The sequence below is a fragment of the Musa acuminata genome, chromosome BXJ2-4, assembly GCF_036884655.1.
Source record: "Musa acuminata AAA Group cultivar baxijiao chromosome BXJ2-4, Cavendish_Baxijiao_AAA, whole genome shotgun sequence".
Taxonomy (NCBI): Eukaryota; Viridiplantae; Streptophyta; class Magnoliopsida; order Zingiberales; family Musaceae; genus Musa; species Musa acuminata.
In genome coordinates, this window is record NC_088341.1 from 31521993 (window position 1) to 31537500 (window position 15508).

At 37.7% G+C, this 15508-nt stretch overlaps 3 protein-coding genes across 8 annotated transcripts in view; 1 reads left to right on the forward strand and 2 right to left on the reverse strand.

Annotated features, from left to right (window-relative positions):
* The window catches only part of LOC135610296 (mechanosensitive ion channel protein 1, mitochondrial-like), a 29210-nt gene extending 26733 nt beyond the window's left edge, over nt 1-2477 (reverse strand). For both annotated transcript variants that reach the window (XM_065104643.1, XM_065104641.1), the window contains exon 1: nt 2321-2477. The gene's annotated coding sequence lies outside the window, so the exon portion shown is untranslated. The remainder of the gene's footprint in view (nt 1-2320) is intronic.
* Nucleotides 2478-8826: 6349 nt separating this feature from the next.
* Nucleotides 8827-9987, forward strand: LOC135608742 (F-box/kelch-repeat protein At1g23390-like). Its single transcript, XM_065101779.1, has one exon. The coding sequence runs from the start codon at nt 8827-8829 to the stop codon at nt 9985-9987; it is 1161 nt and encodes a 386-aa protein (XP_064957851.1).
* A 522-nt stretch (nt 9988-10509) lies between these two features.
* LOC135610298 (uncharacterized) overlaps nt 10510-15508 on the reverse strand; it is a 5334-nt gene continuing 335 nt past the window's right edge. For 2 of the 5 annotated variants that reach the window (XM_065104654.1, XM_065104650.1), the window contains exons 3-7: nt 12597-12713; nt 12354-12388; nt 11729-11829; nt 11421-11535; nt 10510-10745 (exon numbers count right to left, since the gene is read on the reverse strand). In XM_065104654.1, coding sequence (XP_064960726.1) covers nt 11449-11535; nt 11729-11829; nt 12354-12388; nt 12597-12713 — 340 coding nt within the window. In that variant the 3' untranslated portion in view covers nt 10510-10745; nt 11421-11448. Of the gene's footprint in view, nt 10746-10847; nt 11175-11219; nt 11536-11728; nt 11830-12353; nt 12389-12596; nt 12714-15508 lie in introns of those variants that run through there. The other 3 variants (XM_065104651.1, XM_065104652.1, XM_065104653.1) reach the window with 3 other exon arrangements.

Here is a 15508-nt window from a genome sequence, read left to right on the forward strand (position 1 = left end):
TGAAAGAAAAAAACAAGGATTATATTCTTCTAATATAGCCAATCTCTGCTTGTCTATGCACAGTGCTTATTCTGCTTCAAAATCAATTGTCAATCACCATCTTCCACTAAAATATCAATTTCATAAACAAGCCAATTGCTTCCACTAACACAAACATTTAGGTCATGAATTTCCAAGATTAAAAAAAAAAAGTGGTCAAAATTTTCAGATCAAGAAAACCAATCTCCAAGATGACAATACACAAAATCTGGTGATTCCCCGCTTTAAATTAATCCCATTCATTCAACAAACGAAAAATAATTCCAGCATGCATGGTCAGACAGTATATATGCTGCAGGGATCCTTTAGAGCAATATGAACAGAACCATACGAAAACAAGGCCTGACCCAACAGGATGAAGAAATGTTGGAGAAACAATCCACTGGCAGGAGCAACATGAACTAAGAGTCCAGAAGAAATTCTTTAACCGTGTACAATCTCACAAAACAGGGTCTTCAAGAACAAATAATGATACCAATGTTCAATCTCATTGACCAAGTAAATATAAACTGCCCTTAGTGTTCAGAGGGCCATAAATATGATAAAGATGACATAGCCAGCAGAACCAGGCCTAGGTCAAGATCTTAGAGTGATCATCAAGTGGTAAATCATAGGTAAAAACACAATAAACAGCAGAAACAACCTAATAAGCATGAACTCGTGATTTTGGTGGACATGTCCATGTCTAACACGTGTCAAAAACTTGGATACATACACACACATGTCAGACACTCGCATGCGGTACTGTGCTTGTGTGGCCCTCACGTGAGGGCCATATGCTTCACAAGAAAAGAAATCTGAAAATCGTCGCAAGGAAACATATATCAACTATATCAATTATTTGACGTACTCAACTTTTATTTTGGATACTTAAACTTAAATAATTTTAATTATTTCAACACGTATGATATTTTATAAAATTTAAATATAAATACTATAAAACTCATGTAAATTGAATATATATATATATATACATATATATATATATATACATACATATATATATATATATACATACATATATATACATACATACATATATATACATACATATATATATATATATACATACATATATATATATACATACATATATATATATATATATATATATATACATATACATGTCTCCTCACCTTGTCAGTGTCCTAATTTTTTAAAAAATGACATGTTGTCGTGTCCATGTCCATGCTTCTTAGGAAACAAGGACCAAAGTGTTGCCAAAAGCGTCAAGGTTCCAAAACATATGAGATGTTAGGCACTTGCCCGAGCAATGTGAGATGCTCGCCAATGTAAAAATGATAAAAAAATATAATTAAGATTGTTAAAATAAAATTTATACAAAATATGAGTTCCACAAAATTTCATATTCAAATTATCACCACTAAATATCAAATTACATTCATTTAATCATCTACAAAACATTAAAGTGCTAAGTTATCCGAATCTAACAATAAAATAACAAAACGAAAGAAGATTAACATCAAAATTAACATTATTCAAAATTATAGTAAAAAATTAACATCAAAAGTGACGATTAAAAATTCTAGCACAGGAGGGAGGAGGAAGAAGAGGGGGTTGTGGTCTGGGTGCAGGGAGGAGGAGCATGTTATCGGGGAACGAGGGACCTGCGACGAGGAGGGGCAGGACCAGCGATGAAAGGGGGAAGAGGGAGGGGAGGAGGGAGGATGAGTTGTGGTCTGGGAGGGGAAGGGAAGGGGACGATGATGTCGGGGAAAGGGGGGAAGAGGGAGGAGGGAGGAGCTGTAGTCCGGAAGGGGAAACGAAGGGGGCGCCCGCTACAAAGGTGGGAAGAGGGCGGGAAAGAGGGAGGGGCAGGATGCTGTCCGGGAAGGAGGGGGGAAGCTGCGACGAAGGGGGGAATAGGGAGGATGGTTCAGGGGAGGTGGGGGGTGATGGTTTGGTGGGGTTTTGCGATGAAGGGGGGAAGAGGGAGGATGGATCAGGGGAGGTGGGGCTGCGACGGCGGGGGGTTGAAGGTTTGGCCGGGGTTCGCGATGAAGGGGGAAAGAGGGAGGAGGGATCTGGGAAGGGGAGCTGATAGACAATGTTCCAAAACAGTATATCGAGGTCCGATGTGGGGGAGGGTGCTAGAGAGAGAGAGAGAGATGGAGGTGGAAAGGCAGCGGATAATGCTGTCTGGGGGGAGGCAGTCGGGGTTCAGGCGGCGGTGTGTGGAGGAGAAGGCATCGGGGTGTTGTTGGGGTCCGCGGAGGGGGAGACGACGGAGGAGAACGAGGAGAGAACGAGTGTGTGTTACCGAGAAGAGTCCGCCGGATATCGCACGAAAACCCCTCATCGGAGGAAGATGTCACCGTCGAACGCCGATGGAGAGGAACACGCCGTGGTTCGGCGATGGGGAGGAAATGCCGACCCCGCGCTGTTAGGTTTACCAAGATCTGGTTCGACCGAAACAGAACCAATAAACCCAACTCCTTTAGGCTCGACCCGTATTACTGAAAGAAAATTAATAATAATTTAGGGGGAAAGCATTTTATCTAAATCTAATCATATATATTTCCTATACCACTAACGATAACAAAAGTTTCCAATGAAGCTGCTAATTACTCCAATTACGATTAATCCCTCCCATAGAAGTGCATATATTAGAACGAGTAAATGATCAGTACCAAATAGATTGCAAGTCACCTAAGACTGTTTGTACGTAGCACATAAGAAGGGTTGATGCAATTAAATACTGAACCATAAGAAGCATTATGAACAACATTGACGAGAACAAATAATTATGTACGTGAAGAATGACAAAGGAACTCATAAATAATTAGAAGGAACAAACCATTCGGTGATTGCCACTTGGATATGTGCAACTAACAAATGTTCTACTACATTAATGTACTCCTTGAGCATGCTAGCCCCTGTTTCACAAAGTTATGCTAAGTTGTAAGATTAAATGTGGTAATGCTTTCAACATTATACTTCCCCCTCAATAATTGCTTCTCTTACGATATATAACATCAGTAATAAATTATTTTATCTTATAATCATCACACCCTATATCCTAAACCCTAAAATATAATTTATATGAGCTTATTTAACTCAGAAAATTTTATTTAATTAAAAAGAGCCTTAAATAATTTATAAATATGACTTCAAAAAGATTTAAATCATATGATAGGAGCATATTTAACTCAGAGAGATTTAGATAATTTATAAATATGATTTAAAAAAGATCAATTTTAAATCTGGGTGATCATTCAACATAAATTTGTTTGAAAATAAAATCATTAAAAAATTACTTTTGATATCTATTTAAAATAATTTAAATTTTTAAAATATAAATAGACAAGAAGTATCCTTATGGCTTCAATCTAATTACAGGAGTGAATGTTTATTCATAATCTATATCCTCTTCTTTGTCAAAATATTTTGCCACTAATTTAGACTTAGCTTCAAACTACAATATCTTCAAACTCCATTTAGTATCAGTTATAAGATAGTCACTAGGTTTATGAACAAATGTCCAAACTTTGTTTAGTTTAAATTGATTTAACTCTTTATGAATTGTCAAGACCCATAAGTTATTTTTAAAATATTATATTTAGAATCAATTTGAGATTAAAAAAATAGTATCTATATAAACATTTAATATATCTCTAATAATTAGTTCCTCGGGATATGCATTTATATACATGCATTCCTTAGATAAATTTTTTTTGGAAATAGATGCATATTGCTTTAAAGAGAGAATCCTTATTCAAATTTAATTTATCAAATTTAAAATCGTCATCAAAATTATTATTTTTAGCTTCAAGATATCCATAAAAAATAACATGAATGGATTATTGAATAACTAATGATATCTCATTGAAAACTCAATAAGCTTACGAATATGTGAGAAAAATACCTTTGTCATTTAAAATAAGATATTTATAACTAAAAATGTTAAAATATAAGATGTTAGTTTTTTTATTGTTCAACTTTTTAATATTCATAAGGAGTTTTAAATGCATGAGATATTATAAGAATTTTGTTTATGATATAGCATGTTATGTTAACGATTTTGGCTCAAAAATATTTGAGTATGCTATGTTCATTAACCATAATCCTTTCTATCTCTTGTAATTTCTTATTCTTTATCTTAATAACTCTATTTTATTACGGATTTCTTGAAGTGAAAAAATTATGATCATATCCATTCAATTCATAAAATTCTTAAAAATTATAATTTTAAAATTCACCACCATGGTCACTATAAATAGAGGAAATCATAAAATATTTTTCATTTTAAACTTATTTATAAAATTTAGTAAAATATTTAAAATAGTCATTTTTATGTGTCAATAAATATATCTAAGTATATCTACTATAGTCATCAATAATTACAAAAGCATACTTACTAGCTCACATACTTATGATGTGGTCCAAATAAATCCATGTGAATTAGTTATAATGATCTAATTATACTTGGTTTTTTTATTTAAATCGACTCCTTATATATTTTCCTAATTGGCTTGTATTATAAATTTTATCTTTAATAAATTTGATTTAATACATTCTTTATAAATTCTTTAATTCTAATTTATAAAATTAATTTCATACTAGCATATTTCAATCTCCTATGTCAAAGTCATGCATCATCATTCAAAACTAAAAAATAAGTTACATCACATAAATCATCAAGATTAATAGTATAAACGTTATCACTTGTTAAAGCTATCATAAATTTATTCTTATTTGATATTTCTATAATACAAGTATGAAATTCAAATTTAACATTATATCCCTTATTACAAAGTTGGCTAATACCCATCATGATGTATTTTAAATTATCTACCAAAAGTATATTTTTAATCAAGAGATTTGATTTATTATCAATATTTTCAATATCAATGATTTTTTTCTTTATTGTTATTTTTAAAGATAACATATCCTCAATCTCAACTAGTGGGAAGTTTGTAGGATCTCCAATCATATGTCATGAGCATCCAGTATCAAGTTATCATAAAAGTTACATTTAACTTTAGGAGAAATGTATAGTGTCGATCCTTTAACAAATTTAGTTAATATGCTACTACTTATAAAATCAATTTTTTTTAAAATAAATAACCTTATTTAGCAAAAATCGAATCAAATGACTTATGAAATATAAAAAAAAAATTAAAAAAATAATCAAAATAACCCAAATACAAGCAATATGTTGAAGAGTTATTGCTTTATAATATTTTCTTATTTTAGTTTTGAGGTTGGACATTGAATTGTAATACTCTCAACTCTTCATGCAGATTAACAAAAATATGCTAATGTTGGTTAAAAAATATATTTCATTGGTCCAGTCTCATAAGTCTTTCTATGCTATCTAATTGGGACTCATGTACTTTATAATATTATTAAAATAATGGCACAAGTATTAGTGGCCTCAAAAATATTTAATAAATAAAAAATAATTTGAATCTTGAATATAAATGTATCTCAAATCTTGAATACATTATATTGACAATACAAGATTCTTCAAGTGAAAATATGACACGAGTCTTATAAATTATAACATCGTAATATATATATATATATATATATATATATATATATATAACATCGTCGTCTACCATATTGTGTATATCTATCAACTGAACAATAACAATAACATTAAAGAAATAAAATACTTTGGTCACCTTGCTTATACTTAATAAATATATGTTTAATGTATATTATATGGTCATGAAGCTAACTAAAAAAAATGATGACTTTATATAATATTTTTGACATATGAACCTCTAAATATGTCCCAAAGTTATAATAAAAAGTTAGTCCAAAAATAATCAACTCCTGATATAAGATATCATGATTTTGGTTGGCCTTTAAAATCATAGTTTTGATATCAAGAAATAATCCAAATGTCATAAAATTTTCAGAAAAGCTTTCAATTGTAATAAGAGAGACCTCTATAATAATTTTTTTAATTTAAAGAAAAATTTCAATATTTTTTCTTATATATTTAGAATCTAAACAATTTATGAATTTTCTATTTTCTTCATTTTTTTTTCTCATTATCACTTGATGCCTTTATGTAATATATTTTGACATTTGAGCTTTTAAATATGTTCTAAGCTATAATAAAAAGTTGACCCGAAAAAATCAAATCTTAATATTTGATATCCTAATTTTGGTTGAATATCAAAATCAAAGCATGGATATCAAGAAATGATCCAAATGCTATGAAATTAACAAAAAAAAAAACTTTCAATTGCAACCACATATAACTCACCACAACATATTCGCAAATGATTATTGTCACTTCTTCTTTTCATCTCTCTCAATACTCTACGAGATCAAATAAATTTAATTTAATCAAATTTCGTCTTTAACTTTTGGTCTTTCCTTCAAAAATGAAAATCTCGTCTGGCTCTGTTTTCTTATCCTTATCTCATTTTTTTTTTTTAAGTTCATAACATGCATCATTGTTTATCATATCCTTATGATCGTAGCGTAACATCTTTCTTTTCTTTCTATAACTTCTTATTTCCTAAGAACTATGTATGATCGTTAGTTCGTAGATCATATATTTCTATCTTCATTTTAGAAGGCTTCCAAACTCCTTGGGTACCGATCTACGTAGTTCATTACTACAACCAGTATAAAGGCCAGAAGATTCTTAATTATCTTAACATATATATCACAGTTTTTGTATTCTGGTTATTGGGGTTCACATAGTTTGATTGCTTTTTTTACTGCATAATTAAAAACTAAAATATTAACTAGTTATCTAAAATAAAGGAATAAATTGTGTGTACGATCAAAAACACATACATAAGTAGGTGGTGCCTCATCATCATGTATCTCATAAGTATAACAGTTAACTGTGGTTGCCCAACTAAACTTATTAAAATTCTTTAAATTATCAATGATTGATATTGATAAAATCATTTAGTCCCACATTGGTTAAGGAGTATGAGAACTAAGGACTCATAAGTTCGTTATGTCTTTCTTACCCTCAAATATACTTTTCGAAGCTCACATGTTTTGAAATAAATAAAACAAATAAAATTATATGTAAACACATATAATATGTAAACATATAAATAAGTATAGTCGATAAACATCCATCATTGATTAATTATTTTTAGCTAGATGCAACAGTATCATCCACTTTTTCAAATCTCTATGGATCGGTTAATCCATTGAAAAATATTTCTTTGTAAAAAATCCTTTAGATTAATATGCATTTAGATCAATTATTTCTTCCATACTAAGCGTATTTAGAATAAGAGAAACATCTAACACCAAAAACAATATCTCCACTTCATTCGCTATAAACTTATCTTTTTTATCCTATCTTTCTATAATTGATCATAATAATTCATGGGTTAAAGCTATACAAGGATATCTAGCAAATGGTCAAATAATGTATTATTTATAATATGTAAATGACACTGCTCGGTGGTATTGACGTAAAATTTTCTCTATTATGCTTATACTACCATATTTTCATGAACCGAAAAAAGGGTGCAACCATTACATAAAATTAACCATTACCTATATATATATATACATATATATATTTATATAACATGACCAACTCGACACTTGACCGCCCATGCCACGCGGCGGGTCAATTTTCTGTAATGGTTGCACCCTTTTTCCTGTTCACGGCACGTGCGTTTCTCAATTCAATATCCCGCCCAACCGAAACATCCCCCACCTTATTCTAGTAATTTACATTTCCGCCCTTTAACTAATCCCAACACACTGTTCTGCATGTGCAGATGGGCGTGTCGTATCCCTACCAGGTGAAGGTTTTATTTTGAATTCCATCTCCCGGTCAAAATGGGGGTCGAACTTGGTTTGATCGGACCACATCGGACCCGATTCCGAAGTCGTCGTCTATGACCGCATGTTCCTCATCAGTGGTTATGCTTAACCATGGAGAAATCAGAGACACGCATGCATTGTCTCAGTCCATCGGACCGAGTCAAGCGCGAATACTTCTCCTACAGTGAGGGTTGATGGGACCAACGCGTACCTTTCAGCCTTGGCTCGCGTTGACAAAAGGAGGGCCGACAACGGTAGCCAATCACACGATGGCATAAGGGAAGGGATGGCGCAAAAGTATGCTGATCCACATCATACGTTGACTTGTGAATATGGTTTCGTCCGAATGAAACATGAGTAAGTGCGACGGCATCGAAATTCGCAAACACAGCCGATCGGCGACGAGCACAGTCTTTAATGCCACCGCCACGCCTCCTCCGTGTGTGTCACGTCATCAGTGACGTGCGGCGCCACTTTAAGGGGAGGCTCTCTTTTCACAGTCCCGCTGGAACGATGCATCTTCCGACGAACTGTTCCACGACACGCGGCACGAGCACCATGATGTTCCGCAGTGTGCCGCTCGTGACTTATCCCCGTCTTGTTTCATAGCGCTACGCCAGCTAGTAGACGCATTGCCACCGAACTCTCTGTCTCTCTCTCCCGTTCATTAGCCGCCTCGTATGATCGAAGTGCAAGCCACGACAACGGAGTTGGAGGAACAGTGCTTCTCGTCCTTGTGAATCGAGCCTTTCTCACGTTCCTGAGCTGTTCCCGGGGAATCAAGAAGGGGCCCATCCGTTTCGCCAATCAGGGCGCATGTACGTAAGAAGGGTACAGAAATGTTCTAGAAGCAGCCCGTAACGAGCACTAAAGAATGCACTGCGGGTCGCGCATCCTCACTGTCATTTTGGCCACGGCGTTGACTTCGATTTCGGCGCATTCTATTAATGTCTCCATGTGTGTGTGTGAGAGAGAGAGAGAGAGAGTTGTCATTTGGGAATGGGAATGCACGGCAAACATCAGCAACAAGGAGGAGAGGAGGAGGTGGAAGGCACTCTCCATGGCGACGTTCTCGACGCCGTCATCTCCCGTGTGTCCGCCCTCGACCTCCTGCCCGCCTCCCGCGTCTCGAAGGCGTGGCGGGCCGCCGTCGTCTCCTCCGTCCGCCACTCCCCCCGCCGCCCCCCGCCGTGGCTCGTCCTCTACCTCCAGGGACGCCGGGGGACCGCCACCACCCACGCCTTCGATCCCCTCTCCCGCGCGTGGCGCTCCATAACCCGCGTGCCCTGGTGCAGCTTTCCGGCGGGGGCCCACTCCCCCGCGCCGCAGGTCTCCACCTACGCCTGCTCCCAGCGCGGCGGCACACGCCTCTACGCCCTCTCCCCATCCGGGTTGGCCCTCGCCAGAGATCCCTTCAGCACCGTGTGGCGCGAGTTGGAGGCGCCGCGCTACTGGCGGACGGACCCGGTGGTGGCCCTCGTGGGGCCCCACGTCGTGGTGGCGGGCGGCACGAGCGAGTTCGAGGACGACGCGAACTCCGTCGACGTGCACGACGCCTGCAGTGGCGGGTGGGAGGCCAGCGAGCCGATGCCGGAGGCCTTCGGGTGGTCGTCCGCGTTCTCAGCGGCGGCGAACGGGAAGAGGTTGTATGTGATGGACAAGTGGTTTCCCTTCACCGCGAGCTGGTTCGACCCGGCCGCCAAGCGGTGGGGGCCGACGCGCCGGGTGAGCATCCCGGATCCGACCGTGCGCCACGCGGCCTTGGGGTTCGGGAACGGGCGCCTACTGCTGGCGGGGGCGGGCGGGAGCGGGACGGGGGCGGGATGGAGGGCCGAGAGCGTGCGGCTGTGGGCGGTGGATGAGGAGACGCTGCAGGTGGAGGAGGAGGTGGGGAGGATGCCGAGGGAGATGGTGGAGGGGCTGGTGGACGACGCGGGATGGGGCTTATGGTCGATAGGGTTCTTGAGCGAGGGGGACTATGCGTACGTCTACAACCCGTCGTACCTGGGGGAGTTCTTCCTGTGCGAGTTCGAGGAGGGAGGAGGGTGCAGGTGGGAGAGGATTCTGCGGCCAACGTGCGTGGAGGCGCGGCCGATGCACAGGGTGGTGTTTGGCTGCTCGGAAGTTAGCATGGATGATCTAAAGACGGCTGCAAATTGATGGTTCGGCCTCCAAGTTTGGCGATCGGAGGTCATCCAATTTCTGGGTTGTGTGGACCGCTGCAGGTTGGGCATGGTTGAGAGCCAGAGGCTGTCTCGTCCTTTCCTCTGCTACAGGATGTGGGGTGCAGTACAGTGCATTTGAAACTTTGATGAATATGCTCTCTCTATCTTCTTCTGTAATGGAGAATGTGGGCCGAGTCTGAACCAATCCAATCCTCACGCGGGTGAATGTTGTGTAACCGATGAGTCAAACGAGATCAATAATTACAGAGCACTAAAAATAAAAAGAATTGAGAATCAACGAAGAAAAGTAAAAGTAACTGATGTTAGATTCTTAGCAATCAAATCTTTCCGTCCACCATTGTTATTAAAAATAAAAATCAACCAAAAGATGAGTTGTAGTTATAGTCCGCTGATTCGACTCTAACCTCTATTCTCACGTATCAATGTCAGCCGACAGAGGATTTAAAGAAACAACTCTTAGAGCAGAATGCGGATGACACAGGAGAGAGAGCCAAACTGACGGGGGATAATAATAATAATAATGGGGTGTTGAAGGCAATGGTAGACAGCATTCTTAACCCACCGGAAACCAAAATATATGAATCCGAATAGTTCTCCCACGTGATATCGTCCTTATCGTCAGGTACATCTTGGTATGGACGAGCGACAACAAGAAAATAATAGATACTAAGTTTCCAACGCCCAAGTAATAAGACCAAACACTCTCTGACACTCCAACTTTCTCGCCTCCAGCTGGGAAAAGTATGTTCAACACAGTTAGCATCGAAGAACGTGGAAAAGAACTGTCGAAGCGTTGGCAGGAATAAAAAAATGAATAAAAAAAATCCAAGAACGTAGCGAGAAACCCAAAGTCCATGCTGACTGTAGATTGGTACTCATCGAGCTGGTGTGTCTAAAGCTACAAAATGATCCTATATTTGAGAATGTGTTATTTGGACAAAGCTAGCAAGAAACTACGTAAGGTGCTGCAATAAAAAAAACCAGAGAGAGCAAAGTCAGAGAAGGAAAGCTGGCCATTTCAAGTTCTTCTGGAAGGAGGATTTCTTCATAATTCATAAAGCACAGTGATGCATCACCGATTTGAGGAGACTTGTCCCAAATGCTATCTTATCTACAGAGAGCTTCTTGGCCTGAGTTTTAAAGCACCATGTGAATTATGGTCTTTAACATTTGAAAAAAGAAGGAACTGTGAGACTCAGCAACCAGTGAATGAATCCATCGGGTTGTTTTTTCACATGATAGGTTACAGGTGATTAGTGCATAGAATTTTAAGCAGTAGGCAACAGGTTACATGATTTATTACATGGCAGAGTAAAATTTCAATCTGGTTGTTTGAATATATCTCCACTATCTTCGCCTAAGGTAGGAAAAGATAACTAGCATCGACAACAAAAGAAGTAAACTTACATGTATGATTATGTAGTTCATGGAATATTTACGAAGCAACTCCATATGGGAGAAGGGCAGCAGCCACTGGCCTTCCTTCTTCGCTTAATATATTGTAAGTTGAAGCAGCATTCCTCTGTAAAAAAAAAAGGGGATATTACATAGATGAACCACACCTGCTTAAAGCACCAGATGCAGACTCAAATATAGATAAGAGGGATTTAATATAGATAAAGGGTACAGATGATTATTTTAGTGCAACAAGAAAAAAAGAGCAATCTTTTAATCTATTAGTACACAAAATAACTAAATAGAGTATAAAAGAATACCGAGTCAATTGCTTCCAGTTTCATTCCAGTAGAACGAATGAATTGTCGCAGTTGAGGGCTTACTGGCTGAATGTGCCTTCCACAGCCAAGAATCAGAATCTCTGAAAAGCAGATAAAACTTAGATGATAAGCAATCAAAATAGATCAAAATATAAGGCAACAAAAAAAGTAAAAATTGGCAGGGAAAGAATAAAACTCAAGAATAAAGATGATAGGTCAGTCATTATGCAGAAAACAAGTATTAAATTTTGACAAGTTCCATAAGATATATCGAGATTTAATAATACTTATCAATTAAAAATCTCAACCTGTTCATTCATAATAAGACATAGCTCCATCAATTGTTAAGATATCATGGGAAAAATACAAAGTCCAGATTTTTCTTATAGACACACATGCTTCAACAAAAGTTGCATCAACACAGAAAACTATGTATCTAGCTCAACTCTTAAAGTGTATCGAATAAGAATACAAAATTGCACTCAGTCTCTTGGTTTAAAAGAAAAAAGAAAAAAAAACAATACCAGGCCAGATATACAGCAGATAAAAAAGATTCACATAAATTTTGCAACTGTGAAAGCCTATATGTGAGAAGAACACAACAAAGTGCCTGTAAAACATATACCTGGAACTGGCCTCAGAATCTTGAACACAGATAAACTGCACTTGGTACAAAAAACAAAAAATTGTGTTAGTAAGCGACATCACATATAAGAACTTTGCAGGTTCATATACATAAACAAACAAAGCTAAAGCACACGACTAACAAGTGAGGCGTATAAGTCCATCATACATTCTCACTCAAAACCCAAGAATTTCACAATTAATAACTGCACACGATCAAGTTATAAGCAAATTTTGTGCATACCTTTCAGGGGTTATCTCAGAAAATGTTTTTGGTACCCATGTCATGAGCTTATTTTCCACAACAAGCAAGCTGCCTTCATACTTGACACCATTGACAGTAAATCCTGTATCGCCATACCTACAAATTAAAATTAAAATGATAATATCATAATCGAATAATCAGATCAATCAATTATAGAAATAGCCCCTGCTGCAGCTTACCTACATGCCTAGATTAGGAACTAAAGAAGGCAATGCTCACGATTCTATCAAAATCACAAAAAATATTTAAGCAAGGGACTAAACAAGAATCACTTTCTAATACATTTACTTCAAAGAGAATTCTAGCAGATACAGAAGCTACAAATTTAAAGCATAACAGAAAAACACAAGTCATTGTTTCTATGAACATCTCTGGAAGGCATGATTAAAGTATTTGTTCCCATTAGTCATAAACAGAATATTTGACAATGCATTGGGTAGAACACCTTTCTAAATTAAAGTATTTCATTTTTTGCTTATATAGTCAAGCATTTGCAAATTCCATGGCTAAATATGTGTATTTAAAAAGGCACGTCCGTCAAAATTTAACTTTAGACAGCTCTGCTTGCGTAGGTGAGAGAACTGATTGTTTTGGGTGGGGCCAGGCTAAGATAGTGAGACTGATACTAAACAAACTGGTTGTATGGATGTCAATGTCACGCCATACTGGATCATTTCAAATTATTTGAGGAGAAACCTTTGCATATACAAGGTATATAAGAAATACATTACCAGTGAATAAGGTTAAGAATCAGCTTATGAGTTCTCATCAGCCATAAGAAAGGAAAGTTCTCATTCATGAAAAAAAATCTTTTAGTCATTCTAAAAGTTGACGACAGTTCTGTAAGGAGGCTGACTAAGACAGTGACAACAATACAACCTTTTTTTGCTTAAACAACCCATTATTGTCTTCATCACTTTTCATGACAAAATGTAAGAACAATCTTCAGCCCTTTTCAAGACAAAATGTTAAGATATAAGAACTTAGCATTTAAATGACCTTTAAGTATCTGACAACATACATGTGGTTAGCTTGATCAAAGTGGGTAACTCCAGTATACCCATAAGTCAGGAATATATGGCGTGAGTCGGTGTAACTATCGTGGTACAAATTCAGAAACAAATGCCCATTGTACCATACATGAAACTATCACCACATATCGCTTGAGCAATGACAATTAAATCCACTATCAGATTTTTATTACACCTCTCTTTTCCAAAACCTCAATCAAGCTTGTGTTACCCAGCTTCACAACAGTTCTGCTGACTAACAAAGTGTGGAAGCCCTTGCTTGTCCTTTACGCACCTGGCATGCTCAGTAAATTGATTCTTGTTTGAAAACTATAGGGATAAGGTTTCAAGGAGTTGGCAATTGATTGAAGATCTTGCTCCAAAGTTTAATGTCCCTTACAACGGATAACCTTTTAGCAAAATCTCATCAAGCATCAAGAGCTTGTAGTGAAGCTAAGAAATCATATACAAAATGAAAGAACTTTTCTTTCTAAATTACATTGGATGAGACATCATTGGGTGGTATCTAATCCATTTTAAGGTTCATTGTACAGATTGATAAACATAATGAAATAATATTTTCAGAAAATAATACTAGTAAACTGTAGCCATATCTTCATGGAAATTATAAAAAAAGAACATATACACTATGAGAAAACTTCTCCATAGCATCTATTAATAGCATTTGGGACATCAAAGGTAGAAACATTTGTAATAACCCATAACCAAGTCCAAGCATTCAACAACATAACAGACTTAACTCAAATTTATGCCCACCTGTGGGACTTTTCATACTCTTAAGAATTTGGCTTTCTACCCACCTAAGACGGGAACCCATGGAAACATCCCAGTCATCTAACAATGAAGCAATATTGTAGATATTTGTCCCATTGAGTACCAAAAATAACAACACAATGCGACTTCATAAATTCGCCCTGAATCCACTGCAATTGAGTCAATCTTAATAATCCTTTCAAAAAGCAAATGTTCAATGATTTCTCACCAAATAATACTTAATAATTTAGAACAAAGGGCGAATTTTCGAAAAAAGCCCCTAACTTTGGGTTTTCCCACCGAGCACCCCTTTTATCAGAAATGACCACTTTGCCCCTATCAGTCACCACCCTCCACCATGCCTCCGCCCCACCGGCCGCCTCCCTCCGCCCACGCTTGGCAGCCTCATCCGCTGGCCCTTGCCCACATATCGTGGTTGACCACGACCCTCGCCGGCCGCCCCCCTCCCTCCCCTAGATGCCTGTGCCTTTGTGCGCGGATTGGAAGGCAATGCCGGCTACCCCCGTCCCCTCTCCTGGTCGCCTATGCCTCCCTGTGTAGGCTGGCAATGCTGATTGCCCCCCTCCCCTCCCCCTACTTCTTTGCACGAGGGCCGACGGATAGGCGAGGGTTGGCGGGCCAGGCTGCTAGGCACAAGCAGAGAAGCAACTAGGGTACAGAGGCAAAATGATTTTTTCATACAGCTAGGGGCGCTCCACGAGAAATTTTCAACCTTGAGGCGGTTTGCGGGAAAAACCCAAAGTTAGCGGCTTTTTCTGAGAATTCGCCATAGAACAAACTCGCTAAGAGACAGAAATTATACCCTAAAAATAATCAACATAATTATTAACTAATACTAAGCCCTAAAGTTTTAGAACCCCTAAAAATCAAGATACTATGACCTCCAAAATTGGCATTCACCGTCAAAGGACGTTCAAACCAGAAAGGGTTCATCTCAAACATCAGGATTCATCTCCAATATCATCAGGATGATCGCCAGATCTAAATCAAGCACATAATCAAGAGATCACGAACCTAAAACTTTCTTATATACATAGTATGCAATGTAAACGATCGAACACTAATTAGGGCGATTAGAGGAGATAT

Bases quoted from the DNA above. Each gene is read 5' to 3' on its own strand.
- LOC135608742 (XM_065101779.1), top strand. From the start codon at position 8,827: ATGGGAATGCACGGCAAACATCAGCAACAAGGAGGAGAGGAGGAGGTG.